Source organism: Silene latifolia, chromosome 1, assembly GCF_048544455.1.
Source record: "Silene latifolia isolate original U9 population chromosome 1, ASM4854445v1, whole genome shotgun sequence".
Classification (NCBI taxonomy): Eukaryota; Viridiplantae; Streptophyta; class Magnoliopsida; order Caryophyllales; family Caryophyllaceae; genus Silene; species Silene latifolia.
In genome coordinates this window covers 100981068-101009017 of record NC_133526.1, presented here as the reverse complement: position 1 = coordinate 101009017, position 27950 = coordinate 100981068, and the positions used below count along the sequence as shown (strand labels likewise).

Genomic DNA, 27950 nt, shown 5'->3' with positions numbered 1-27950 from the left:
TACTTCAAACTTTATTTGTTTTTGAGAATGGGTATATTTTTTCTGAGCTTATTAAAATTTATAACTAGATTTTAATTTTTTTTCCCTTCAAAACACAAATTTAACAAGTTTATATGTAATATTTTTGAGTTTTATTGTAATATTCCGAGATTATTATCTAAGTGAATGAAATCAAAAGCTTTATAATAAAACTCATAAGTTCTAAAATAAAACTCAAAAACTTTATTATAATACTCAGAAAATATAAACTTGTTGGTAGTACATCGGATATATAATCCACTTACTGACAGCTAAGAAGGGATGCTAATAGACACATGTATTTTCATATACTCGCACAATGTCTGGTGTCAACCACTACTTTAAACACCACTTTAAGCCTTTAAATTGGTCGGTGGTCAGCCCTGGCTGGTAAGGCCTACCCTTCACCTGAACTTTTCTGTCCCAAAAAAAAAAACAATGCCTGGTGTCAACAACACGTCGACACAACCATTACATGGAAAGTAAATATAGCAAATAAGATTCTACAGTGGAACCGATACAAAGTTATAGCATAAGATTCAAGCTGAGCTAGAATTCTAAATCTAAACGTAATAAAAGGTGGCGGTCGTGTGATAAAGGAAACAGACGATGGGAGCGTAATATTTATCTCACAACGGGGTCTCACTTATCTACCATGACCTGAAATGATGAATTACCAGAGTTGGATGGTGTGACTGGTAAAGCTTTCATCTCATAAACAAGTGGTCCAGAGTTTGACTCCTTACTCCTGCGAGAGAAAGACATTGAAGCTGGGAGGGGTCTATTAATTAAATTACTTTCAGTTGACTGAACCACTTTGTCACTACGTGGAGCAGGTGTTTCAGGAAACCCTTGTGACTTACGAAGATAGCGTCTAGCTGAAACAATACCGCATATGATGCAGCTAATGAAGCCAAATCCAGCCATAACAAGGTAGTATCTGTCAAGATGGCTACCATCAATGTCATCTCCAAACCAACCGGAACTACCGTCTATCTTTGATACTGAATACCAACAGACAAACCAAAGACAACCAAGTAATTGCCCAACACCCACCACACCTTCTGAAAATAAATTTCCATATGAGCTACTAATTGGCTTGGGCATTTCCTGTTCAAAGAAATCCTCTATGCCGGTTTTAGCTAAGCCGTCCATGGCTCCGAGTAAAAAAAGCTGAGGCATGAGCCAAAACACACTGATATTTGAGTCGGTGTTTATGGCTTTCAGTCTTTTAGCCTCAACCAGGAATGCGACCACAAAACAAGGAACTGATAGCAGCATTGCCAGCCCTACTCGTGCTGCACCATAAAATGGATAGTATGGTCCTTTAACATGCTTTTTCCGTACCCAACGGCACAATCGGCTAACAAGCTCTTGAGTTACTCTTGGGCTGTAGGTAATTACTTCAATGGGTATTTCAAATGAGTAGACTTGAGCATCCATATTGTTTGCTTGACCTGTAAAGAATGTATCGCCTACTGATGTCAGTACACCGTACAACAGGAATATCGAGGATAGCCTGATTGCTTTGAAGAAACGCCTGGTGTCGTTGACTTGGCTGACTTTGAAAAGTCTATGGTTATCAAATTCAGTATCAGCATTCTCCGTCGATGGGTTATATAATGTAGCTTTATCAAGGAACCTGCATTTTTACAAGTGGCTGTTTTAACAAGTATGTACAGAACAGAGATGGTGCAGACAGTAATATTATCAACTTGATACATATACGGTACACCCATTAGCCAATAGTGTTAAAAAATTAGTGTTAAAAAGTTACCGTAGTTTAGGTTCAGAGTTGTTATTATCTATGTCATGATCAACGCGGCTATCGTCTCTGCTGGTATCAGAGTTCTTTAGTTCAGGTTGAGGAGTACTATCTGCATCACCGTAGTATCTAGAAGTTCCTTTGGAGTCATAATGCCGTTTATTAAATGCAGCTAGGCACACTCGGAAAACTTGTACAAGTGAGCTCGTTTGAGGTTTTGTAAAAGAGCGGTAATACACCTTTCCAATAAAGAAGACTGCGGAGGTTGATATGAGAAGAACGGCGAGACAAAGAAATTCAGGCCTTCCTCCAGGAATGAGAAATATGGCAATTGGCATGCCGACTATTACTATCCGAAAGTAGATAATTTCAGACCAAAGTCGAGTAAATATTTTGTGGGTGTAAATCCATAAACGGCTTCTTGTTCTATCATCTTTGCTAGTGTCTTGTATTTCATTACCTCCTCGTCTTTCATCTTCATGATCACTGACGGCTCTATCTTGTATACGTCTCTCCTCGTCTCCATCCCCATTATATTTTACATAACCACATTGCCCCACAGTTATAAGAACCAAAGAAAGATAAAAGAAAACATCTAGTGTTGTAAAACCTCTATCATTTTCTTCGCCTATAGGAAATATCAAGTACAATATCAATAGCCCCTGTATGTAGCACATTTCAACATCCCATGATTATTATCAGACCACGTACGAATTAGTAAATCGGTTATTATTAACCGATAAAAGACAACTCAAAAGAAGCTCACCATGAAGTATAACAAGGCGGAGAGTAGAAGCATGAAGCTGTCGCCAAGACAAGTATCGGCGAGGCATGCTACGAGAATCGGAAACACTGATTTAGATCCATCCTGGATATTTGTTAGTATGACTGCATCGTACAGTTTTAATTTCCACACATCCGTGAACAGTGCGTATAGCACACTCAAATGATAATTTGCTACATAGAAGCTCACAAGTAGTAGTAATTCTGCCAAAGTTTATCAATCATCAGCTCCTTCATTAATTCAATATACACCACGATAAAAGTATTGAGGATAAAAATGAGACTAAAACGTGATTTCCCGCCCCAACAATTGAAGCGAATTAGGATCAGTTATTAGGTGGGGCCAAATATTAGATAATAAGTGGACCAAATTGAGTGCGGATGATCCAATTCCTCATCAAAGACATTACTGAAATTGAAAGGCAAACAATTGACTATGAAACCCAAAATGAAATAGACAAATAAATGACCGGAACGGAAATTTGTAGCTATGAAAATAATGAACATAGTTTTTTATTGACAATAATAAAAATATATAATCTATCTATCTATTATCTAATACACCATCAAAATCATATCATATCAATACATATATATAAAGCAGAAACTTTTCGAGCGATATAAGAGAGTCCAACTTTTTTAGAATTCCTAATAAGTGTAGATTTAGCTTTTTTTCTCTTAATAGTTTATGATAAAATTATCCTAATCAAAGTAGATCTAATAATTTATGAGAAAGTAATCCTAATAGAAGTAAATCTAATATTTTATAAGAAAAAAAATACTAATAGAAGTGGATCTAATAATTTATTGATTATTTTTACTAACATAATAATAGAAAAATAATGTTATAAAGAATATTTATTTTAGAAATATTTATAAAGTAAAAAAAAAGTCATATAATAAACGTATAAAAGTGTTAAAATTGTATATTTTATAAACATATAATTAATCTTTGTGAGAAAAAAAAAAGATCATAATCTCTTACAAATATAAATATTTGATGGGGAATATTCTGCACCCACTGACCGAGTCAACATATTGAGCAAGGTCAAAGCTAAAAAGACAGCAAGTCAACATATTAACAGCCTAACCGACAAAGCTTCGTCGGCCGACACTGGTCTCGGCTCGGAACTAGCGCCGAGAGGCATATCCGCGTACTCACATCCGGTCCCCTCGGCATGGAGTCAACCAGGCTTGCCGGCCTGTCATGGGTCCCTCGGCCGAGGGTAAAACGATCTTTTTCACTCGCTACGCCACTTGGCCACTTGGCCACTACGTGATAAAAGGTGAAAGTTTATAAATACTCATCATCTCTCATTGAGAAACTAACTGAAAATCTGGTATAAACTCCCTTATCTCTCTACAATATACTTTGCCAAGTTAACATACAACTTATCTCTCTAAGTTTACTGACTTGAGCGTCGGAGTGAGTACGTTCGGCCCCAAGCCGAGCCCTCAGTTTGTTCATCTTTACAGGAAAGAGTGAAAGGAAGAGACGAGCAACGACATCATCCTACAAGCTCAAGTGGTCACAATCCTGCTCCGGAATTACACCCGGAACAATATTGTCAAAAATCTAAGTTGTTCAATTTTAACTATTTTGTGAAATAATTTGTGTAGTAATAAAGATAATTTTATTTAGAATTTTTTGTGAATATTTAAAAGATTTACAAAAGATTCGAGTTGGTAATGAGTATAACCAAACCTGTAATTGTCTTACACAAAAACCTTAGGAAAAAGCTAAACTTTGTTTTAAAAAAAATATTTCATGAAAAAGTAACATGTCATAATAGGAAAAAGAGGTAAAGAATGATATTTACTTAGCATTTGACAGAGAAAAATTTCTACAATGACAATATTAGAAATAAACAACTTCAACGATGGCATAAAATAGTTTTAACTCTGACTTTCTATAACGTGTCAAATGTGTATGATTAAATTACCAATAATATTCACATAAGATTAAAAAAAATTGAACTACTATTTAAAAATATTAAATAAGTCTCATATAGATTTGTCAAATGAGCCAAAAAATTAAATACAAATGAACAAAGTCAAGAATTTCGATTTTATGCAGACTAATAATTCAAGAACCAACTAACTATGAATAGGTCAGTGTAAATATATATACAAATTGTGAGAACTATATATAATCTACTATTATATCACCGATTTTTTTTTCAAACTGGTTTCAAATTTATCTCAAATGTATTGAACTGCCAAATATACAAAATTATTCGGTTAGATTAATTTTTACTTTTTAAATTTCAATTCTTCTATGTGTTTTTATTCACTTAATTATTTACCGCGGTTTGCGAATGATTGGTTATTACTTTGTCATGTACTGATTGTTTATTTAAAAGTGCAATAGTTTTTACGGTAGCTTTTCAAAGGTGTTTTTTTTTTTTTTGGAAAATTTCCATTTTGGTCCCTGAGATTTGGGTTAATTCCACTTTAGTGCCATGGGGTTTGCATAATTCCACTTTAGTGTCCTAAGGTTTCGACTACTTCCACTTTGTTAACCTGAATTTTGAATAAAATTTCATTTTGGTGGCCTAAAACATTTAATGGTCAACTTTTATCATAAGTAATTATATTTTCAGTAAAATGAAGTGCAAAATTGGATATTAAACTGCATACAACATAGTAATATTGCAAAAAATGTTTGATTTGTTATGTTCAAAATATTTTTTTAGTACTCCCTCCATTATCAATATAGTTGGACTTTTTCTTTTATCAACTTAATTGACGTCTACTATCAAACCATGACAATGTAAACCAACGTTTGCAATCTGTTCAACAAATTCTTAGAACATTCAACATGCATATTGTTAAAGATGTTCCTAATGGGAGCCTCATGCATTCTATGTAACAGAATCACATGTATTTTCGTACTGTTGTTTAAAGACTACTAATTTTATTGGAATTTAGTATGAATTTGATTTTACGAGAAGGTATATAAAGAGCAAAATACTCTCTTAATTGTAGATAGTCAAGGTAAACTTTTGCTATAGGAGATCTAACATTTCTCTAAACACACTAAATATAGTTATTTATGATACTTGTTGCTTTACATAACACCATTTAGTTTTACATAGTTGTTATAGGTTAAAATAATTTGCAAAACTCATAAAGGTCTGTCTCAGTTATTAATGGCGGTTCATTTAGTGAGCTGCACTATATTTATGGAGATAATATTTTGTATTTAATTAAAACCTGTGATTTCTATAATAATAATGGAAAAAACTAATTACATACTCTTATTATGTTACTTAATGTTTTATAACTAAAATGATAACTACTAAATGACAAAACTCCTATGCTAAAAACACTAATAGTTCATTGATCAACTATACCAACCACGAACTTTTGTTTATTATAAATGATTTAAACATAATTGAACTTCTTTTATCAACTATAAAATATATGTATAAAGATGACCCTAATAGGAGCCCCGTGCATCGCACGGGCTTTTCAACTAGTATTATATTAAAGCAGAAACCATCTGCCACGTGTCATCGGCAGATGGCTTCTGCCACGTGTCATCGGCAGATGGCTTCTGCCACGTGTCATTTGCAAATTAAATATTTCATTTCCGTATAATCAGCATAATTTCCATATTTGAAAGATTTTTAACAGATTTTCCAAAACAAGAGGAGTATCTTTTCAAAATCTATCCTTTTAAACTCATTATCATATATTACCTATAAATCAAAAAGAATCTTTCCTGAAATCCCTAAAAATCATGTGCAAAGATGATCATGTAACTTGGCCTGATATTATAACTTTGATTATAACTATGCTTTTCGATGAATTAATATTAAAATTTATTTAAATTAGCAGAAATTGAAATATAGGTAATTTTGAAGATAGAGTATATTTGATTAGTAGGATGAAGCATTAAGAGTTGATGATAATTATGAAAGACCGAGTCATCCGTTAATACTTAATAGCGCCGCTTTCATCTTTTATTCTTTAGGATTTTTGGTAATTTAAATACTTTTCCTATTTTTAAAACTCTTCTTCTTTTTTTTTTTTACAAAAAATATTATTTCGTCTGTTATAATTTGAAAAGATTTGAAGACGATTTTAATTGTTGAGAAAACGATTAAATGTTTTGTATTAGTTATATCATTCTAAACTCACAGATTGTAGAATAAGACGGTTTCACATATAAGGCGTCTTTTTATCTAAGAAAACAATAATTTAATGCTATTAGTAAATAAATATGTGTTTTTTATATAATGACAATCACATACATTGTAAAACCGTTTTACACAGTAATTATGGAAAAACCTTATATATAACATCACTATTTATTTGTGAGATGATTACTTTATGAGAGGTTATATTCTATAACGAATTTGTTACTATTAATAAATATATTATATAGATAATTAGATAATTAGACATTGAACAATATTCTACGAAAATATGAAAGTATTGCTACTTGGTGGCAGAAAAAAAGAATATATTTTTTAATTTCATATATTAATGTGTATCCTTAACGCATACGTTCAAAAGGCATTTTTATTATTTATCGAAAACATATTTCAGTAAAATGATACTCTTTCATTCCACTTTTATTGTCTTATTTTCTATTTTGAAAAAAAGTTATAGTTTTATGAATAAGATTGGTTCTTAATCCATTTAGCATACTATATTTAAAAATAAGACAATTAATTTGGATTAAGTTTTAGAGTATGAATAAGATTGGTTGTTAATCCATTTAACATACTAAATTTAAAAATAAGACAATTAATTTGGATTAAATTTTGGAAAAAAGAATAAAATGAAATGGAAGAGTAATTACTTAAAAATATTACCAAGACAAACGTATAGCAAAAAAATGAGTCATTTTTGCAACTTAGGAAGCTTGAACCTTAAGAGAATATCATTCAGTCACTTACAGGTACGAGGTAATTAATCATGAGACTATTGCATCAAAGTATGGAAAATAGCTATTTTTTTTTGGTGCAGATGGAAAATAGCTAATTAAAGTTGTGAAATAGCTAACCAACCGACCAGTAAGAAACTGATTAATTTTGTTACAAATACAAATTTGTTTGTTTGTGTCAAAATATAAACGATGAAAATAGAATTGAGGTAAATGGAAAAAAAATGGTTTAGACTGGTAAAGGAAATATTAAAACCTAAGAATAAATATTTTTAGCATAGAAAGAGTTTTGGCAAATTAAATTTGAGTTTGGTCAATTTAAATGCTTAGTTTGTAAATTTAAGCATATCTTTATTTCACACCTAATAACATTTCTCCAAATAAGTCCATAATATATATTAGGTCATAAGCAATAGATAATATAGAGTTACAAAAAATCAATTTAGATACTTAGTATTATTTTCAATTTATAAAAGTTGGAGTGACTTTAAAAAATTATCTAACAACTAACGCATAACATTATGACATTGTAAGGAAATGAGTAAATAAGTTGTTAGTAAAAAAATGCTTTATCCATTTTAATTTTATTGTTCAAATCACTCATTTTAAATTATCTCAAATTAACAATGTTGAGAGACAAGTGTTAACAATTAACATGACTCAATAAACAAAAAAAAAATTTGGCGACTTGAAAGGCGAATGAATAATGAGCGGTGTTGATGGTGGGAGGTCGTGATAGGGGATGGGTCGCTATGAGTGGGTAATGATAGGGTGAGAAGTCGCATATTGTTAGTCGAAGGGTTAGGGATCACCCATGAGGGTAGGGCCGAAATGGTGGTTATACTGGATGACGTACGAGACGTACGGGGATGGTGAAGGGCAAGATGGGGTAGTATTGTTGGAGGACGTATGATACGCGAGGGGGTTGTTGAGATAGGGGTTGAGATAAACGTCGTGTCTGAGATGTTGGGTGCGTTCACCACTACGGTGGAGGGTCTGTTGGTGAATCTCGAGGTAATCAGTCAGTGATAGCGAACGTTAGCTCCTTTCACATGTTCAAGCGATTGTGGGTGGGAGAGAAAATGAGAGATAAGGTAGAGAATTGAGAGGATAACAAATAATAGGGGTAATCTGATATAAAAACGTACTACAATGACTAAAATTAAATGTATATTGCCTAAATTAACAGGTTATAAATATCCAATAACTTTATATCCGCTTTTCAGATTTCACCTCTCATATGTTAAAAACTCGAGGAAAAAAAAGCAGGGTACTTTGATTAAAATTAAGCAACATAAACTTAATAAAAGTATGTGGATAGTCAAAGCGAACTATTCTTAAAATTTAGTTATTTACTAAATAAAAAATACATAAGTTTTTACTTTTAATAATACTTTTTATTACTACCCGTGCAGTGCACGGGTTCAAAGACTAGTATCTAATCTAATCCAATATTATACGTAGTATATATCACCAGAAACTGGGGGTGTTTGGTTGGTACTTTTGGAATGGATTGGAATTGATTCAATTCATTCTAGTGTTTGGTTGGAAGATTTTGGAATGGAGTTAGATACCCAGTGCATTCTAACTCTATTCCAACCCCTTGAAATCTCATACCCATGTTTCCACTATTAATTTATATATCTATCCGAGGTGAAATATTAAAAATCAATGTTCACGAGTATTTTTTATCTAAATATTTATGGATCTAATTATTTTTTTTTTCCGAATTATTCAAGTAAGAGAAAAACATGTTTAATAACGTTAGATCGAATTTGGGTTAGGTTTGTTAGTTTTAAGTTTCGAGTCATAGTTGCGAATGAAGAGTCTTGGATAATGGTTTTTTAGTTTACTAACTCGACAAGGGTAGTTTTGTCAAATCTAGTTGCAATAATAGAGTATTTGTTAAAGTGAAATTTTCTTTGGACAATTTCTCACATTCCATTAGTTTTTTTACCTATTTGTCACATGTGAAACTTTTTTTACCAATTTGGCAACAACCCTCCACTTTTTTTTACCAATTTGGTAGTTTGGCCCATCAAAACTCTACAGTAATCCTGTACCCATAATTTATTGAGTAAACTAGAAATTATTCCTTTACTGAAATTATTCATTTAAGTTGCATTTTGTCCTAAAATTGTTTCAAAACTCCAACTTTAGTTCGTTTGTTGTTGAACTCTCTCTCCATTTGTCTACATAGTTATACCTTTCAAAATATAAATTGACCAACTTACAAACGGAATAAGTTCAAAAGGAATAAAATACTTCACTTAAGTTGAAGTTTTGAAGCAATTTTAGGACAAAATGCAACTTAAGGAGTAATTTTAGGAAAAAAATTCAAAAAGAAATAATTTTTAAAAACTGGATTTTGAAAGGGAGTAATTTCTAGCTTCCCCTAATTCGAAATTACTTTTTAACATACGGATTTTACTATTTCACATACACTTTTTCTTAAACCTAAGCAAATTGACTCTTGTTTGAACCTTTTCCCCTAAAATAGAATCTAATTACTCTAAAATCTTGCACAATGAATCATAATTCTCCAATTAGTAAAGTATTTTAATTGTTTATCAATTATTAGGGTTGATCAATTAGTAAAATCAATATGTTTAATTGTTTATCCATTATTATAGTTGGATCCATTTGATTTCTATAGTTCTTAAATGAATAAGTCGAGCAAATTGCGTTTGATACGCCTGATCTAATAAATATTGCAGACCATAAATTACTTGGTGTAGATGATGATCCAAATTAAATTAAACTCAAATAGATGATGTTGCAGGAAGTGATAGCTGTTCTCTTACGGTTCGGTTGTTCAGAATTGTTCCTCTCCCTAATTTCTCGTGGAGTAAGTATTGATGTCGGTCATAATTATACAATTACGATCCTCATCATCTTCTAGGAGATAAGTCCATATCAGGCTATGAGGCATGAACTTGTTGTGGAGACATTAAGATAATCATGGCGTTTTACAATTACTTTTAAGATCTCAGCCAACCAGCCACATATTGCTAACTAATGTATGCTACTGCTACATGTAGGCCGGAGGACGGGTTGATCGGAGTAAGTCGAACAAAGTGGGTTGCCGAGGGGGATGAATGGAAGGGAGGTGAAGGGAAGTGAAGGGAGATGAAAAAAAAAAATCAATTGATTAAAAGTGGAAAAAAATGATAAGGTTAAAATTGTAAAACGCGTATGTGAAAGAGTACAATTCGTATGTGAAAAAGCATGACCCTTCATTTGTATGAGCATGCAGGAGTGTAAATGAGCTCGACTCATATGATATTTTACGAGCTCGAGCTTTGTTCGATTACCATTTTTCCGAGCATTATTTTAATCTAACGTAATTTTTAAATTAAATATTTCATTTTAAGTTAGATTTTTTTTCTGTTTATTAGCTTGAAATAACATTTTTTATGTTATTTTCTTTTCTTAACTAATATTATAATTAATTTATCATAAACCTAATTTAAGTAAACATTATTGATAAAAATAAAATAATTTAAAAATAACCAGTTTTCGAGCGGAGCCTTAGTGTGTGCTCGGGTTCGGCTCGGTTAGACCGATCTCGAGCCGAGCTTTGATCGAGACGATTCCAAGGACTTGTGGAGCTGACTCAGTTCATTTACCGCTCTAAGCGTACGTGCTCTCCACACCCCCAAGTACACTCATGTCTTTGGTGTTCTACTCAAAAACACAAAAAATTCCATCACTAAAAACGATCTTAAGTAAACACTATAATGCTAAATATTTTCACTCCCAACCTAATTACATTATATTCTAACACTAATTGGGTAAATAATTGTCCGCAAGAGTGGAGTTTAGTGGTTAAAACTTGAGTAAAATTCTCAGGAAACTCAGGTTCAAGCCTCTCCAAGAGCAAAATCATGTGGAGCATTTTTGGCCTGAGTCCATGCCTAATAGACTTCGAGCATGTCACTCTCGGGTGGCTTAACTGGTATACGTGGTTTGCAGGCTACCACGTACACCCAAGGATAGGATTTACCCGGTGTGCACCGAAGATAGCGGCTGCGGGTTTCCTCGTCACCCAAAAAAAAATTGGTAAATAATTTTTTTGCTAGCTAACACCATTTTGGGGAAAAAGAATTGTAAAACAAGCTAGACTTACGTCTAAAGTAAGATCTTTACCTGATATAAAATTAATTCCTCTTTCAGGGTTAGAGAAGAATTTGCTGAAGGAACTGAAGTTCGGGTGCATGTTGCTGGACTTCAGGACTTGGCCAAGTTTCCGAAGAGTTTCCCGTTGTTTTATTTATGAGACGAATCGGATCAGGCCGTGTTTTATTTTTATCTAAACTTAAAATTCTACAAACGCACACTGGTAGAATTAACCATTCACGCATTTTGTATAAATTATTAAGAAATGTGGGGTAAGACTGATAAGAGGCCAGAGATTGATAGCTTTCAAAAACCCGGCTTAGAATATTTTTTTTTTTTTTGTTTTTTGACAATGGGATAGATTCCAACTTCCATTTGAGAGTCTTCTTTTTACCCTTGTTTTCTTGGTTCTACTATGCTAATTTGAAAGCCTTTGTCCTTTTTTAATTTCACAATTCTCATCCGCGAGTTATTATAGGTTTATTTCGATTAAGCTAACCTTATTAAAAAAATAAGTAGTAGAAAAAAATGCGTAAAAGTTCAATAAGCTGGACACTCAATTGTCTTCACTCCACATCTCCACTTTTAAATTAACTATTTACGGAGTAATTTTTAATTACACAATGTATTTATTACATTCTCTCCATATACCAGAATTTTACTATGTTGCTGGGTACTAAAACAACTGAAGGAAAAACCATCTTCCCTTTAGTAAAACAAAAGTTTTTAATTCGAGATAAAGACGTGCATATTGAAATCATGATGTTTTCCATATACAACATTAGAACCCACCTATGCATACACTCCTCACAATGTGACATTCTCTCACCTTACCAATGCATACACTCCTCATATAGGGACTGACAAACCCATTTACCCCTTGCTTCCCCCCTCTCTCTCTCTCTCTCTCTCTCTCTCTGCAACGATCACCCACCGCCGGCAGCCACGACATAGATCTGCGCAGGCAGCCGCCACTAAAGACCCACGATGTCGCCTCCAACCACCCTATCTCTGGCGATGCGCCACTACTCTCACTAACCCCCCCCCCCCTCACCACACACACAAACAACTTCTTCTCTTACCTGTTAACGCCGGCACCGGAGCTCCGGCAGCCACAGACAACACCAACTCCTCCTCAGCCTCACCTTCCTCTCGCACTATCGAACCTCCCCTTGCATCCGCACCACATCACCGCCCTTGTTTATTTCAGGCATAAATTCACCGTCGCCGGTGCAGCGACATATTTTCCTGCTGATTCTGACACGGTTAGATTCGGAATGTATACTCAAGAGCACCTAAAGTATTGTTTTTTCGAAATTTCTTGTCATTTTTTTTAGATCTAACCATTAATAAACGAAATTCAATTAAAAAATATAGTGTGTAAGGTGTTTGAAGGCTGTTGGCAGAGGCGAACTGAGGTGGTGGTGGTGATGTGAAATAATTGGTTGTTGCCGACAATAACTTGGTGGCGGCAGTCGTGGGTTCAAGTGTTGTTGTCGGTGATAGTCGAGGTGCGAGACTTGAGTTGATGGTGAATAGTCGTGTGACGACGCTGGCTTGCTCCTCGCTGTCATCGTCTGAGTGAGTAGGGATATCGCCGACGTGGTGTGTTGGACGCCGACTGATTGTGGGATGAGTAGTTGTAAGTGTTGGATTAGTGTGGTGGGTGTGGAGGCGATGTCTTGTTTGTGTTTTGGGATGATGTGCCGGTGTTGCTCAGAGGTGGTGGTCGGTTGTGGTAATATGGCAGTGATAGGTTGGCGGCGGTGGTGGTGTCGACGGCAGTAGTGTTACTAGTTAGTGGTAGTAGTGGCGGTGGTGGTGGAAGAGAGTGGCAGTGGTGGTGGTGGGGGGCAGTGGATACGCAAAATATCACTCTAGATACACATGGTACAACTACCGGATACACTTGGTAACTAGTGGATACATGTGTATCTAGTTACTAACTTGTGTATCCAAAAATATTATACTGTGTATGTGAGTAGTTCGTACAGTTCGCACCGTATCCGAAAAATATATATATATATATATATATATATATATATATATATATATATATATATATATATATATATATATATATATATATATATATATATATATATATAAGATCCGGTGAGAACCACTAACATAATGAGAACCGTGAGAACCCTTACCAAATCATCATCAAATCTTGTTCTGAAAATTTTGATGGATCATTTACCCTTAGTTTAGTTTATTCAAATACATTTTTAGTATAGCTAAACAAAATTTATTGATTTTTTTAACAAATATAAACTTAATGTATAAAAATACAATTATGTATACTAAAATGGCTATAGATGCACGAAAACGAATATTAGGTTTATGAAAACTGTTACATGCATGAAAATGATTATTAGGTGCATGAAAATCAGGCTCTAGGTGCACGAAAACGAGTTCTAGGTGCATGAAAATTGTTAGATACAATAAATTGAGTAGTAGGTGCATGAAAATTATTAAAATGTTTCTCGTCTCGATTTCCGTCAATAATTTATATTTTTTGGACCAAGAAATATGTTATCTAGCCATAAAATTCTATGCCGAATCCAAATATGTCGTTATTTTTCAGAAAAAAAATATGTAAGGTGGAGTTCTCAAGGTTCTCATTTTGTTGGTGGTTCTCACTGGATCCCAAATCTATATATATATATATATATATATATATATATATAGATTTAGGATCCGGTGAGAACGATCACTCGGTGCAAACGGTGAGAACGACCTACATCAATAGGATTTTATAACAGATTTTATACGGTCTGCCTACTTTTTCTAATTTTCGCGGTTCATATATATTTGTGATATTTTTTTATTTCCTTCTCTCTCCTTTCATTTTTCTAATTTCGTTCTTCTCTCTACCTTTTTCCCCCAAATCACCATAAACCCTAATTTCTTCCCCAAATCATTTCATCGTCAATTTCCGGTGAATTAATTGTTGATAACGATGAATGATTATCATTCGTCTGCCGTTTAATCGTTCTAATTTCCTTAATCGCTCTATTTCTATGAATTTCGCAAGTAATTTGGTATGATTTGATCTTCAACTTTTAATTGTTAATGTCTATTTCTTCGATTTTTTGTTTTATTAAGCTGAGTTATCCTTTAATAAGCTGAATCTAACTTCGTCGTTGTCTTTCGAAATCATTAATGCAGGTTTACCCTAATTTCTTCCCCAAATCAGTTGTTCGTCAATTTGCGGTGAATTAATTGTTGATAACGATGATCGATTATCATTCGTCTGCCGTTTACTCGTTCTACTTTACTTAATCGCTCTATTTCTATGAACTTCGCAAGTATTTTGGTATGATTTGATCTTCAACTTTTAGTTGTTAATGTCTATTTCTTCGATTATTTGTTTTATTAAGCTGTATTATCCTTTATTAAGCTGAATCTTACTTCGTCGTTGTCTTTCGAAATCATTAATGCAGGTTTATCTGCGTTACGGTTGAGATTCTGTTAATTAGGTATTTGTTTTACTGTCGTGATTAATTTTAGGTTTATTTTTGTTTATGTTCGGCTTATTCATTGATTTTATTTGATATTTACTTCCGTTCGGTTGCATGCAGGTTGTTGTTCTGTTTGAATTTAAGAGCATCGTCGTCTTGGTGTATTCTCAGCTAGGTATTATATTTTCCCTACTTTTTTTTGTTTGATTTTACATTTTTTTTCCTCCTTTTTGCTGTGTTATCATTCTAAGTTTAACATGATTGTAGTTTTGAAGTTTTTCTTCCTGAAATTTGTGTTGTTTACAACCTTTTTTTTTTTGTTGTTTTTTCTTGTTGAGCTAATTTTATGTGTATTTTCCACGTCATGTCCTTGTGTTTGCTTTCAGAATTAAGTTTGTGTGTGCTTTATCTGCCTTTTTTATATGTTTTAATGGTTCCGTATCAGCTAGGTACGTCACAACGGTTATCAGTCACACTAATTTAGTTGATAGGTACATTCATGTGGTTTGTTTGACTTAATGATATGTCCTAAGTATTTGTGGCATTTTTGTATGCTTGGCATAAGGTGCTTGATATATGCTTTTTTTGACTTTTTGTATTATTTTATTTATTTGTTTTTGTTTTGTTGTGTGTTTCATTTGGGGTTTTACACTTAATGAGTATTTTAGGGTGTAGGTGCACTTTAATATGCGTTAATCACGTCTATTTAGTCCATACGTACGTTATTTTGAGTTTAATAACAATGACTGCATCAGTGTCCTTTCAAGAGGGTGACCACATCTGCATTTGTTCTGCAATTTATTTTTTTTCCGTTGTAACGTATCTGTGATGCCCTTGGTATGTAGGGAGAGTATTTTTTTCATGGATTGTTTGTGTGTTGATGTGAGTTTTGTTCATTTATGGGGTTATGTGCCAGTCAGGTACGTCAATACGGGTTATATATACGTTGTATGAGTTGCTGGATACATTTTTTAGTTTATGTTGTGTGTATCAATGTACCTATGCATATTGTTCATTCATGGCTTGTTTTTGTTTAGCTTGGTCATTTTCAATGAGGCTACTATGGGTTTTGCACCGTGAGATATAGGTTCAGTTTATCACACATGTCCATACGCATTTGTTGTTTGTTAGGTACATTGATTACATTGACATCTACATTGTTTATGATTACAGGTGTCATTATGAAGAGAACACGTTCAGAAACGTCGGCACTAGACGGAGCAGGGACAAGCAGACATCAAGAAGTCCCTGACACAAGTATGCAACAAGCTGGATGTGATCCTTCTGAAGATTTTCCGGTATTGAAAACAAGGATGAGTCCTCGCGGTCTTCTACATTTCATCAATAGTGGCCTCTCCGACAATCAAATCTCAGATATTCAAGAGATGGGTTTTGGCGGTATCCTGTGCCTTAAAACGGATATGCTTCCCGGGCAGTTAGCACACTGGCTTGTCTCAGGATTTGATCCATTCACGTCTTCCCTCTTAAACAACCAGCTGCCTATTCGCGATGAAGATGTTCATCTTGCCACGGGGTTACCTATGGGTGAGGTACAAATAGTGCAAGCGACTCGTTTTGATCAGACCGAGGTGTTTGTAGAGATGGTTAATGCATGGAAGTCTCAGTTCGAGGGTGTTGACAAAGTTACCAACACCCACATATTGCATAAGATGGCTGAACAGAGACAAGGTGGGGACGATTTCAAGAGAAATTTTATCGTATATGTTGTGTCTGCGTTTCTTATGGGAATTAAGGGAAGTGTTCCAAGTGTGCGGATACTCAAGTGTTTGAGCGATGTCTCCTTGATTCCAAAACTGAGATGGTGCGATTTTACCCGAAGAAACTTAATTGCAAGTGTCGAACAGTGGAGAGATGAGAAGGAGAAGGAGGCCAATGGGAGCTGCAAGAAGATCTATAAAGGTCCTATAATGGTTTTAATTTTCATTTACCTCGATAGGATGGTTTTTAAGGCTAGATCAGTTAAGCGGGTGTTCCCAACATTATGTACATGGACGAAGGAAGCGATATCTTTGCGAATATCTAAAGAAAAAAGGGAAGCTCATCGGTTTGGTTCTGGTTTCATTGATACGCAGTTGGTAAAGCACCCAGATTGCTTTGGTCCTGGGTATGTGGAGAGCCGTGGCAGAACAGCACCTGATGTTGTGTCTGAGGATGATGATATTGTTGGCAATGATGAGGATGATGCGGCTGACAACAATGGACGTGATGGGCACGATGCCAACAGATCACATGTCAGTTCTTGCATTGAAACGCGGCAAGCACAAATAAAGCCCTTCTATCGCATTTTGAGAATTTTGCAGATTCTATTAATACTGCCAAGCGTATAATGCCGAAATCTGCAGTTGTTTGTCAACTGTCCGCCATGGCAGACTCTCTACTAGGGGGTTTCCAGTTAACACCACCTATTGTACCTGAAGATGAGGTTGGGACAAAAGTGGATCGCGGACGGGGTGACCCAGTTGTTGGTGGCAATGACATGCGCACTGATGAATCTGCTGCTGCCCCGGGTTCAGGTGCAGATTCACGCACTGTTAAGGAGACGCCTGCTACAGGGGGTAGGTCAGCCTCCGAGGTTCATGGCGGTCGTGTTCCATCTACACCAGAAGGCAGCAATGACGACCCTTGTTGGAACGATCCTACCTTTGTGGCAGCGGCCATCGCGTTGGGTAACGCGTTCAACAAGGATCCAGTGGATGTACCTGTACCAAAGAAAAGACGAGTTGCTCCTGAGTTCCCGACCTTCAACCTATTTCAATCTCAAGATAAATCGCAGCCAGCTGGTTCTCCGGACTGTCCTAATGCACCTGTTGTTTCCCCCCCGTCTGCTGCTCCTAATGCACCTGTTGTTTCTCCGGACTGTCCTAATGCACTTGTTGAATCAGTTCATGTAGTCCACCATGCTGCCAACATAGAGAACAAGAGAGACGTAGTTGTTCCAAATGTATACAAGTCACCCTTTATTCAAAGGAATATATCTATGTTTTCTGAATTGAGCCAACCGGAGAAAGATGTTTCTGACTTGGTTTTTGAGGAGGGATCTGATGAAAGGTATTTATAATCTTTTTTTTACAACCTATTTCAATCTCAAGTTAAATGTTTAATCGTGATCAGTTTGTGGGGTAATTCGTTAATATATCAGACCGTATCTATATTTTTTGTTTAATGTTTCTGACTGTCTTGTTATTTTCAGCGAGGTATTGTTCAGGAATCGTTTGTTCCAGCTAAGAAGATACGATTTAATGTCCTTTATCTCAGACACAAAGATTTCTACAAATGTGATAAATGCATGGGCTAATATATTGAACAAGCGAGAGGAGTTAAAAGCCGCCTCATCCCCTTTGCGTTTATACACTTTTGTTACTCATAATGTAAGTTATCCTATGATTGATCTATGTTTGTTTTAACCTTTAGTTTTAATCAATGATGTGTTTTCCTATATAGATATTCTTGCATTAATATGCTATCGTCCTACCTGACTTTATTATTGTTGTGTAAATATGTCTAACTTCAGGGAATTAAATGTGAAAATATAACCGAATACGATAAAGTCAAACTGGTGAGCTTCAACTACGTCTTTTTTATTTTTAGTAGCATTCGTCAGTTTTGTCCATTTTATGTTTCCACTAAGGCTGATATATGTGTTTCAAAACCAGATGCTGTTCCCATTTACACTCCGTGAGCCGCATCTGATTTGTGTCAACATGGTGTCCCGAAAGATTGAAGTCATTCATCCTATGTGTCCTAATTCAGTAGACTTCTCCGATTCTGTCCGCATGGTGGTGAGAATATGATTTTGCGCATACCAGTTCACTTTTTGTCAAACGTTGGATTTAGTTTTCTTCACTCCGTTAATGTGTAACGCCCCGTAAATTTCGGACCGTTAATATATTTCGAAAATAATTAGTTAATCAAGTAAAATTTGACAATAATGTATTTAAAGTAAAAATAATTCAAAGAAATATAATTTTATTATATTTTGAAGAAAAGTATTTATTTTGACAGTTTTGAAATGTTTAAAAATAGTTTAAACCGTGTAAAATCTTTTATTTCGAAATAAGGGCGTATCGGGGGGAAAATGACAATTCGTTTGAACGTTGGGTAAACGAAATTGGGAATGGGTCGTATGAATACTCAATTTTATTGTAATCTCGTGTTTAAAGACTTTGGTCTTGACGGAATTTGCGTTTGACTTACGGATTTAATTATTATTGAAACAAGTCAAACCCGACTCGTAAAAATCCCGACTAAAAATCCCGCACTTCCTTTTTCCTCCTTTCCTTCCTCCCTTACGCGGACCACAACCCTCATCCCCTTCCATTTTCTGGTTTTTCTATCTTTCTTCATCCTTGACACACCAAAACACCATTTTTACCAAAATCAAGCTCAAATTCACCATATCTTACTCGTTTCTAGTCCGTTTTTCGCATAATTTACCTTTCCGGAATCCTCTCGTCGCGATCTACAACTTGGTACAATTTAATTTCAGTTTTCTTGAAGTTGTTTTAAGACCAAATTTCGGTATTTTCGGTTTTATATGCTTATTATTGTGTTTTAATTGTTTATTTAGGTGAAGGATTGGAAGACGAGTTCGGGGACTCGTATATTGTAGAGGATAGCGGCTAGTTGTGGTTAGGGTTTCGGTTTTGAGGGGCTAATTGCTCATTTTCTAGCTTAAGGTAACATATTTCGAGTTACTCGACGAAAGATCGTCACATGTGTGTTGTTTTTGTATGTTTTATGATTTTTTGTTTATGTAGAAATTTTCACATGTTTAAAATGGTTGCATGCATGTCAATTGTTAGATTAAATTATCATAATAGTATGGAAATGATATGGGAACGATTAGATAATGCTTAAAACGGGTTAAAATGAAGAAAAACGGTAAAAAAAGAGGATGTTAGGGTGGCGGCAGCCGGCCGACAGGCCCGTGGCAGGCCCACGGCTAGGCCACGGTTGGCCCGGGTCGGTCCGTTGCTTGTTTCGCGGTTTTCCATGCTTTGTCCGTCATTTTAGGTTCATCAAGGATATAATTAGAATGAGTATACATGGTTAAACTTGTTAAGGGAATCATAATAGTAGCTAAAAGTTATGCTAATGGTAGAAAAATTATGTTATATTGACAATTATCACATGTTAGGATAGTTTACAAAATGAAATGGTAATTAATAGGCTCAAAATGAATTTTATAGTGATAATTGTAATGTTTTGTTGATTGTCTTTAAAACCGAGCCTTAGTCCCTTTGGATCGATGCGATGTCGATTAATTGAGTGATTGGTCACCGCAATTTGACCTGCACTGCCGCAGGCTGGGGTTGCGGGTAAAAATTCGGTTGAATGATTTAGATAATCGGCCTTTTTCTTGTTTTAGGCCATTTATCAAGCTTTAGTTCACATGTATAGCTTATTGAATTTAATAGCTTCTTATTTTGTAGTAATGGCCCTGGTTTCCCCTAAAGCCTTAAATATTGTTAGAATTGCTAGGATTGGAAATTAGTATTGAGTACTTATTGAGGAACTGTTGGATTGTATGCTGTATATAGCCTTTCACATGATAGAATATTAGATTTTATGTTGGTAAGTAGGACTTTTTGCCCTCTTATGGTTGAGTGGGTGTCTTAAATGACTTGTGTGGTGAGTCTTGTGTGGTGTGGGCTAAAGTATTCAAGCTGGGACTAGCTGGGACTAGGTCCTAGGTGAGTATTTCGGCCTTCATCATAGATAGGTCTTTATAGTCTCTGACGAGTATATGTTCACTGCTTGATAGCCTTTGTGTTCCTGACTAGTGGATTTATATCCAAGTTGGGGCATGACCTCAGGTACTTATTTTGATAGTATGGGGCCAGCTTAAGTACTAGCCAACCCTTCGGTGGTGTCCTTAGGGTACTCACTTCACTTTGTTTTAAAAAAAGTTGTGGGTCTTGGGTGCGGTGGTGTGTATCCGCATGTCTAGGTCTGCGCAGATTTTAGGCTAGGGTTGTGTTGTCTCTTGGCCATATTTTCTTAATAGTAACCGCTGAGCCAAGATACTGGTTCGATTACCTTCCCTACCTTGTGGTATAGACTCGAGTTACAAAGTGACTATTGACGGTGCTAAGAACTTATGCCTGTCTTTGATATATTGCCCTTTCTTGTATGGTGATTTTATGAACTGTAATAGGTGAGATGTAAGCCGGTTACAGTTGATAAAGTTTGGATTCCTATTTGAGTGATATGACTCACATGATAGATTAGTGGTCAGTTTAGGGGTCATAGGTCGGAATTACATGATAATTACATTGTTTATCATATTGCTTACATGTTTTACTACATGTTACATTAATTTTGACGATTCGTGGCTGGGAGGACTCGAAGTTACTCCCCACTGAATTGTGGCTTTCGTGTTTGTATAAAATGCGATTGACAGGTTGTTGATTCTTTGTTGGGGTCACAGACGAGCTAGTGAGCAAGGAACCTTGGACCTAGTTTGGCTTTCTTTTGTAGAAACCTTTTATCTTTTGGTTATGTATATAACCTTTTAACTTTTGGTTTTGTACATAATTTGAAGGGACATATGTCTCCCTTTTCCATTTTGGGTTTGTATCACTATATTTCCGCATCTTAAGTTATGTATGTAAATTAGTTTATCAGTTGTTGTAGGGTTTTTGACACTCTTCTTGAGTTGGATTAGTTGTGAATGGTTTAGGAAGAAAAATTTTTGAAATTGCAGGTTTTTGGACTAGTTGAACCATTTACAAACATATCCTACCAGTTTTTCTGTAGAAGTTACGTATTTAATTAAGGCTAGAATTAAGGGTGTCACATAATGTTTCTGATGGTAATCTGACTTTTTCAGAGGGATTTTGTTCGATGTGATATGACCCCTAAATCATCCAGATTTAAGTCAGTCCAGTTTTTCTCATGTGAAGAATTCGTCCCCAGAACGTATGTGATTGACGTCGTGGACGATGGCATTTATCTGATGTGTTACATGGAGATATATACGGGGTGCCGCCAAATGCTCAAAACTCAGATCATAAATGTAAGATACGTCCTTTTTTTGTCTATGTACGTTTAGTAAATAAGTAATCACAACTTTCTCACTAACAAGTTTTACACATATTGAATCATACAGTCTAGATCAGGGGCTGCAATTGGCAAGATCCTTCTTAAACAGAAGATGAAGTACTGTTTTGCTGTTTTGTCGTGCCCTCAGAACGAATTATCAAAACAAGTGTTGATGGCTGCGAAGCGTCTCAACGTCAAATCTGGGCAAGCACCCATATTTTTCTTTTTCTTTTTTTTTTGTTTTCTTTTTTGTTTGCAAGTGATCGTTAATCTTACTAATTATATTTTCCTTCTTTTTTTTTTTTTTTAAAGGAAACAATTTTGTCAGACAGAAGTGGAATATACTGATACGCACCTGTTAGACTACGTGTTCCTTCTACGTGCGGGAGAATCAGCTAAAGAGTAATGCTTCATCCTTTTGAGCATGTTTACCTTGTCAACCTTATATGCTTTGTTAGAAATAGCACATACTGAGCTTTTTCGTTGGTGTATACGTTATTTTTGTAGTGACGTAGTCGTCGAGTCAAGCTTTGGGCAAGTAACAAAAGAGGGCATGTGGTCTCTGAAACCTCGGAAATGGGTTGTGGATATGGTATGGTCACTTCTTAATTTTCATACGTGTTTCTTTCTATTTTATGTAGTATAGAACAACACTCGTTTTTTCAATTTAGGTGATCGATATGTTCGGGATCTATTCAACTATGCTCAAGCCAGATTTGTTGTATATCCCATCTACCGCACGTTTGAGTGTTACCCTTTTCATCCGTGATTCACTTAATATTATCAGTTTGTATGTTTGACTTACTAATCGATATGTTTGTCTATTCTAGCATCTCAATCCTCAACGAGATAAAAATCTTGGTCGCAATTACATCAAAACATCATATATGCCTAAAGATGGGGTGTGTGTGAAAGCTGTAAGTATATTGTTCTGTCTTTTTTAAATGTGGGTATGTAACACTCTGTATTTTTCGTTTATGAAGATCAAACTCATTTCATTCATACCATACGTCTTGTAATTTTGTCAACAAATTTTTATACCCATCATTGATAACGAACACTGGTTTCTTATCGTGTGTGATCTGGAGATGAAGACGAACTATATTCTGAACTCACTACGTCCTAAGGATATCCGGGCTGACACTGAACTTGCTGCGGAAGTGGTATATTTTTTTAAATATTATAAATGTTTTCGTTCATATAATGCTTTCCTTAATGATTCATAACTAATAGGTTCAATGTATCGTTTTGTTCTAGGTTAGTAATGTCTTCCAAATCTTATGCCGATCCAAAGGGTACAAGCATCTTGTAGGGGTGCCTCTAGCTAAGTTTTCGACTCTGACTGTTCCTCAACTGCAAAATTTGTAAGTACACATCTTTTTTTATTTACTTATCACCTGAGTATGTCACACTAAGTCAGTTGCTAGGTACATTTAATGCAGTATGTGCGTCGCGACGATATGTCCCATGTTTTTATTTGATTTTTGTATGCTGGACATAAGGTGTTTGTGCACGGATGATATAGTAAGGCCGCCTGTGTTGGTACTTATTTTAGTTTTGTTTGGTGAAGGTTTGATTGCGGCGTTCATGTTCTCAAGTGGTTAGAAGCTGGACGCAACCGAGATCTGTGGGAAGACAAGAGCAACTTCAAGGCGTTGGCTGCATATAGGAAGGACGTCGCGCTCAAATTGTTACGTTGGCAGGAGAACAAGCGTAAGGTATTCAAAATTAATCTCATTTTTCATTTGTCTTTATCGTCAGTTTTAACTGATCACATCTATTTAAGTACAAGGTTTACATCGTTTTTTTCTCATGTCTGATATGTAGGTTTACTAAAAGTCATGGAAGCGGCTTTGCGTTTGGCAAGATTGTGGCAGGATTGTGGCTGACATGTAGGCTTAGTAAAAGTCATGTATATCTTATGGACTTTTTGATGGTGTAATTGGGGTTCTGTTGCATTGTATTAACTTCGTTTACGGTTATCTGAGTATCTGGTTATCTAAGTACAAGGCGTCTTTTGAAACGCTTTTGGTTCATGTTGTTTTCATATGTGGCATCCTGTTGGATATGGAATCATGATAGTTTTGACAGTTTGTAATGGAATGGCATCGCCCCTACTTTTTGTGGATAATATGTAGGATATGCATCCCATTTCGTCTGTTTGTGTTTAGACAAATGGTGGTGTCTATGTGGCAATGGGCTGGGAATTGGGCAACCTCTTTCTTTTGCTACGTGGCAATGGTCTGATAAATTAATCGTCATACAATATTACACTACTAAGTACGCTCATCATGTATAACATGTGCAACAATCGTGTTAATATACACGCTTGTTTACTTTTGCACATAGACACAACATCAATCGTGATAACATATTAATAATATATACTTACACAACCCACCAACAACCGAATATATTTTTTTAGTGTCATACAATATCAATCGTGTCTAATGAAATCAATCGTGTCTAATGAAATCATCAGGTAATAGATAATTAGATGTCATACAATATTAGGATTTTGTCTATGGAACTTAGATTTGCGAATCATTGTTTATTAATATTTTACGCTGCTTTTTTACACAAATAATACTAATAGGTACGATTTTCATGTAAAACATGTGCAACAGTCGTGTTATTATTCACGCTTTTTGTCTTTTGCACATAGTTAGGAAATCATCAGTTATTGGACAATAGCTGAAAGTTTACTTTTTACCAATCCACATATCAAAAAACGAGCAGATTCATTAGCTCTTAATATCAAAAACTCAAGCCTTCCATAAACTTTCACTTGTATATGTTAATACAAGTGTTTCCATTCACAACCCTGATAGATACACTTTCAGCCTTGCCAGATGCACATATAATCCATGTAGATACGCTAGTATCTTGTGATATACGAATAATAAAGAATAAAAGACATACAAAGGAAAAAAAAAAGATCAAAATAAAAAATGTTCAATAATCCCATATAACAGCTCAAAAATGAAGTCTCAAATCCTCCCGCCATTATTCATTATATTTGTGTATGTGATCCGCAACTCTTTTCGTTGTTCATTCCTGAAACGAAAAAAGGCTATAAAACATTAAAGGTTACAAATTTGATTAGATACAACAATACTATTCCTTAATTAAGTACCAACTAAACAAATTCAATCTGCTATCAGTATTCTCTAATAATGAATGCACCAAAATTAATAGCGTACCTGTATCATGGAATCATACTCTCCCAGGACAATTCCGACTATCATGGAATCCTAATTCTCCGCAAGCATTGCATTTCCTGGGCGCTTTCTTCTGTTCTTTTGTAGCTTGTTCCTTTTGGGACATCATTCTTTTTCCAGACCCTTTTGTTTTTGACTGAATAGGAGGTAAGACAACCACTTCCTTTGGTATTTTTGTTCCTAAGAGCATCTCAAGTTCCCTATTCTTGTTTCTCAGCCTATCACCCGTGTTACTACTACTACTACTACATTCTGACGTACTGGTTTGTGCGCTAATCTCGTCTTTAAAACCTTTCAAAATGCCCAGCAATTCATCAACATACTCAGGTTTTTGTTCAGCGAGCGTCACACACGAGAACACCTCGGACCATAAGGTACCAATTTTGTGCCGTCTAACATCTAATGAGTTACAATCTTCAATTAAAGTATGTGGCACATTATTACAAATCGGCTGACATGTTGCCAATTTGCTCCACCTACTTATCGAGATCGATCCGGAACATTGTCAAGGCCTTGTTCTTTCAACACGTAAAGCGCATGACGGCACAAAATTCCATGTCTCTCGAACTTTTTACGGGTGCGAGTTCACTTTCATTTCGTCGAGATAAAGTTAACATAGTAAACCTTGTCTTTTTCACGATCAATAATGGGGATGTTGTCTTTGGTAGTAACCCCTAAAATTTTAACACCACAGTGAAACAAGCGACCACCCACTCGTTTTTAAATTCGAGAAAACATCACTTTGGGGTGTAGAACTCGAAGCGTGTTTTTCCAAAGGGTGAGGCGTTTCTAGATCAGGGAAGGAGTTTTTTTGACTCGGCTATTAATTTGGACTGTTTCCATCGTTGAGCGTCCATAGCACTTTCAAAACTCATAAGAAACTCAACCAAAGTTAAGTTTGGGTTCATGAAATTACCGAAAAAGCTATTCTCGGACTCAGAACTGGACGTGGTTCTCATTAGTCCACCCATAAATAAATCCCTGAAATATGTTGGGATCCAAGAAGCCCTTTTGTCAAACATCGTATCTAACCATTCATTGTCGGTCAGCCCGTATGAGGATATAACCGAGCACCACCGTTCCTCAAACTCAGACGGTTCGATATCTTCTGCCCAAACACAGGAGCACAACTCTTTCATGAAGTTAGTTTCTCGATATAGCGTAGTTCCGATCTTGTCTGGCAGCTTTTTCATGATATGCCACATGCAATATATCTGTCTTTGAGTTTTGTCCCCGAACACTGTTTTAACCCCTGCTCTTATGCCTCTATCTTGATCAGTAATTATGCACACATGATACTTATTTCTCATTGCGCTCAGAAAATTCCGAAACAACCATACGAAATCCTCATCAGTCTCTTTCCTTATAAGTCCTGCTCCAAATGTCACACATTTTTTGTGATGGTCAACCCCCGTGAAAGGTGCAAATATCATTTTATATGTGTTCATATTAAACGTCGTGTCAAAAGACGTCATATCACCAAAGAGACTGTAATTCTTTATAGCTATAGGGTCAAACCAACAAACCCTAGATAGTCGACCACGATCGTCAACATCAAAATCAAAGTAGTACGAACTACACATGGCTATTTTGTGCATGAAATTTTCAATCATCATTTGCGCGTCATACCCTTTAATAAATTTCTTCACATCCCTCCAAAACTTTTTGAAGTCCTCGAGTGATGCCCCTACATTTTGATACCCTTTCACGTACTCTTTGAACATCCTAAAGCTTTGCACAAGCCCCTTATTCACTTTAGAATTCTCAACAATCATGGTTTTATGTATAAGGGTTAATTCTCGTGACTCGGTCAAATGCACCACGGTGTTTGGTGTTGAGAGGAGGTGGGTGTGACCTTCATGAAAGTCAACAATCACATATTGTCCTTTTTCATTTCTTCGAAAAAAAATCTTTGCATTACATAAAATTCTGGTTCTCTGTCTCTTTTTTACCTTCCCTCTAGGCTTACTTTCTCGGCCTTTACCGCACACACACAATGATACTTAGTCATGACAACCCCGTCTATGTTTCGTTGCGTCGACTTCCTCATTTTAAAACCAGAATTAGCAGCATAAGCCTTATAGAATTCTAGCCCATCCTCTAGTTTATCAAAGATCATACCCAAAACAGGCTTCAATTCTGGCGCACATACAGGTATTCTTTCCTTCGGGGTTGTCTCGATGATTGGTGAGCCTGCATCTATGCACGCTACACAGTAGAACAGTATGGGTATAAGGAGCGAGTTCAAATAACGGATGCACAACAAATATAATTTTCAGGTACGCTAATTTAGTCAAAAGCACAAAATCAATTAGAAAACAAAAAACCATAGAAATTAACACAGAAATTTGTGCCTGATTGCTGACATATCGTATTTTTCATTACTGACTACTTAATGTAGACGTCAAGATACACCAATCACGTCTAATAATTTCGACATAGGTAGAAAGTCAAATGCTTATTATGACACGAATCGGTATATCCCTTAATTATAATTCTAGATACGCTGCTGAAAAACACAAACGCATCAACTATACTAATGGATATGCTATTGAATTATAATTAAGGGATATACCTGCTAATATACATGCTATTGAACTAAACAGAATATTGTA

General features: G+C 35.4%; 2 protein-coding genes and 1 long non-coding RNA gene across 3 annotated transcripts; 1 reads left to right on the top strand and 2 right to left on the bottom strand.

The window, feature by feature from the left end:
• Positions 1-479: 479 nt before the first annotated feature.
• LOC141608190 (protein NRT1/ PTR FAMILY 5.5-like) lies at positions 480-11981 on the bottom strand. Its single transcript, XM_074427556.1, has 4 exons — positions 11613-11981; positions 2550-2770; positions 1796-2445; positions 480-1660 (listed from the first exon to the last, which is right to left on the bottom strand). The coding sequence occupies exons 1-4, from the start codon at positions 11680-11682 to the stop codon at positions 661-663; spliced, it is 1941 nt and encodes a 646-aa protein (XP_074283657.1). The 5' UTR covers positions 11683-11981; the 3' UTR covers positions 480-660.
• Positions 11982-19385: 7404 nt separating this feature from the next.
• Positions 19386-21596, top strand: LOC141599480 (uncharacterized). Its single transcript, XR_012523842.1, has 3 exons — positions 19386-19539; positions 19638-19746; positions 21474-21596. It is a non-coding gene; the product is annotated as an uncharacterized LOC141599480 (long non-coding RNA).
• A 3734-nt stretch (positions 21597-25330) lies between these two features.
• On the bottom strand, positions 25331-27110 carry LOC141651748 (protein FAR1-RELATED SEQUENCE 5-like). Its single transcript, XM_074459447.1, has 2 exons — positions 26252-27110; positions 25331-25749 (listed from the first exon to the last, which is right to left on the bottom strand). Exons 1-2 carry the CDS (start codon positions 27108-27110, stop codon positions 25331-25333), a joined length of 1278 nt encoding a protein of 425 aa, XP_074315548.1.
• Between the last annotated feature and the right edge of the window lie 840 nt (positions 27111-27950).

What these genes read in the sequence shown, in the direction of transcription:
- LOC141608190 (XM_074427556.1), bottom strand. Translation starts at nt 11,682, where the DNA reads ATGCACCCGAACTTCAGTTCCTTCAGCAAATTCTTCTCTAACCCTGAA. An exon ending in CCGCCTTGTTATACTTCATG is followed by an intron (nt 2,446 to 2,549) that starts GTGAGCTTCTTT and finishes TGCTACATACAG; the next exon opens with GGGCTATTGATATTGTACTT. An exon ending in AACTCTGAACCTAAACTACG is followed by an intron (nt 1,661 to 1,795) that starts GTAACTTTTTAA and finishes GTAAAAATGCAG; the next exon opens with GTTCCTTGATAAAGCTACAT.
- LOC141651748 (XM_074459447.1), bottom strand. Translation starts at nt 27,110, where the DNA reads ATGATTGTTGAGAATTCTAAAGTGAATAAGGGGCTTGTGCAAAGCTTT. An exon ending in GTCCGAGAATAGCTTTTTCG is followed by an intron (nt 25,750 to 26,251) that starts GTAATTTCATGA and finishes CTTTAATTGAAG; the next exon opens with ATTGTAACTCATTAGATGTT.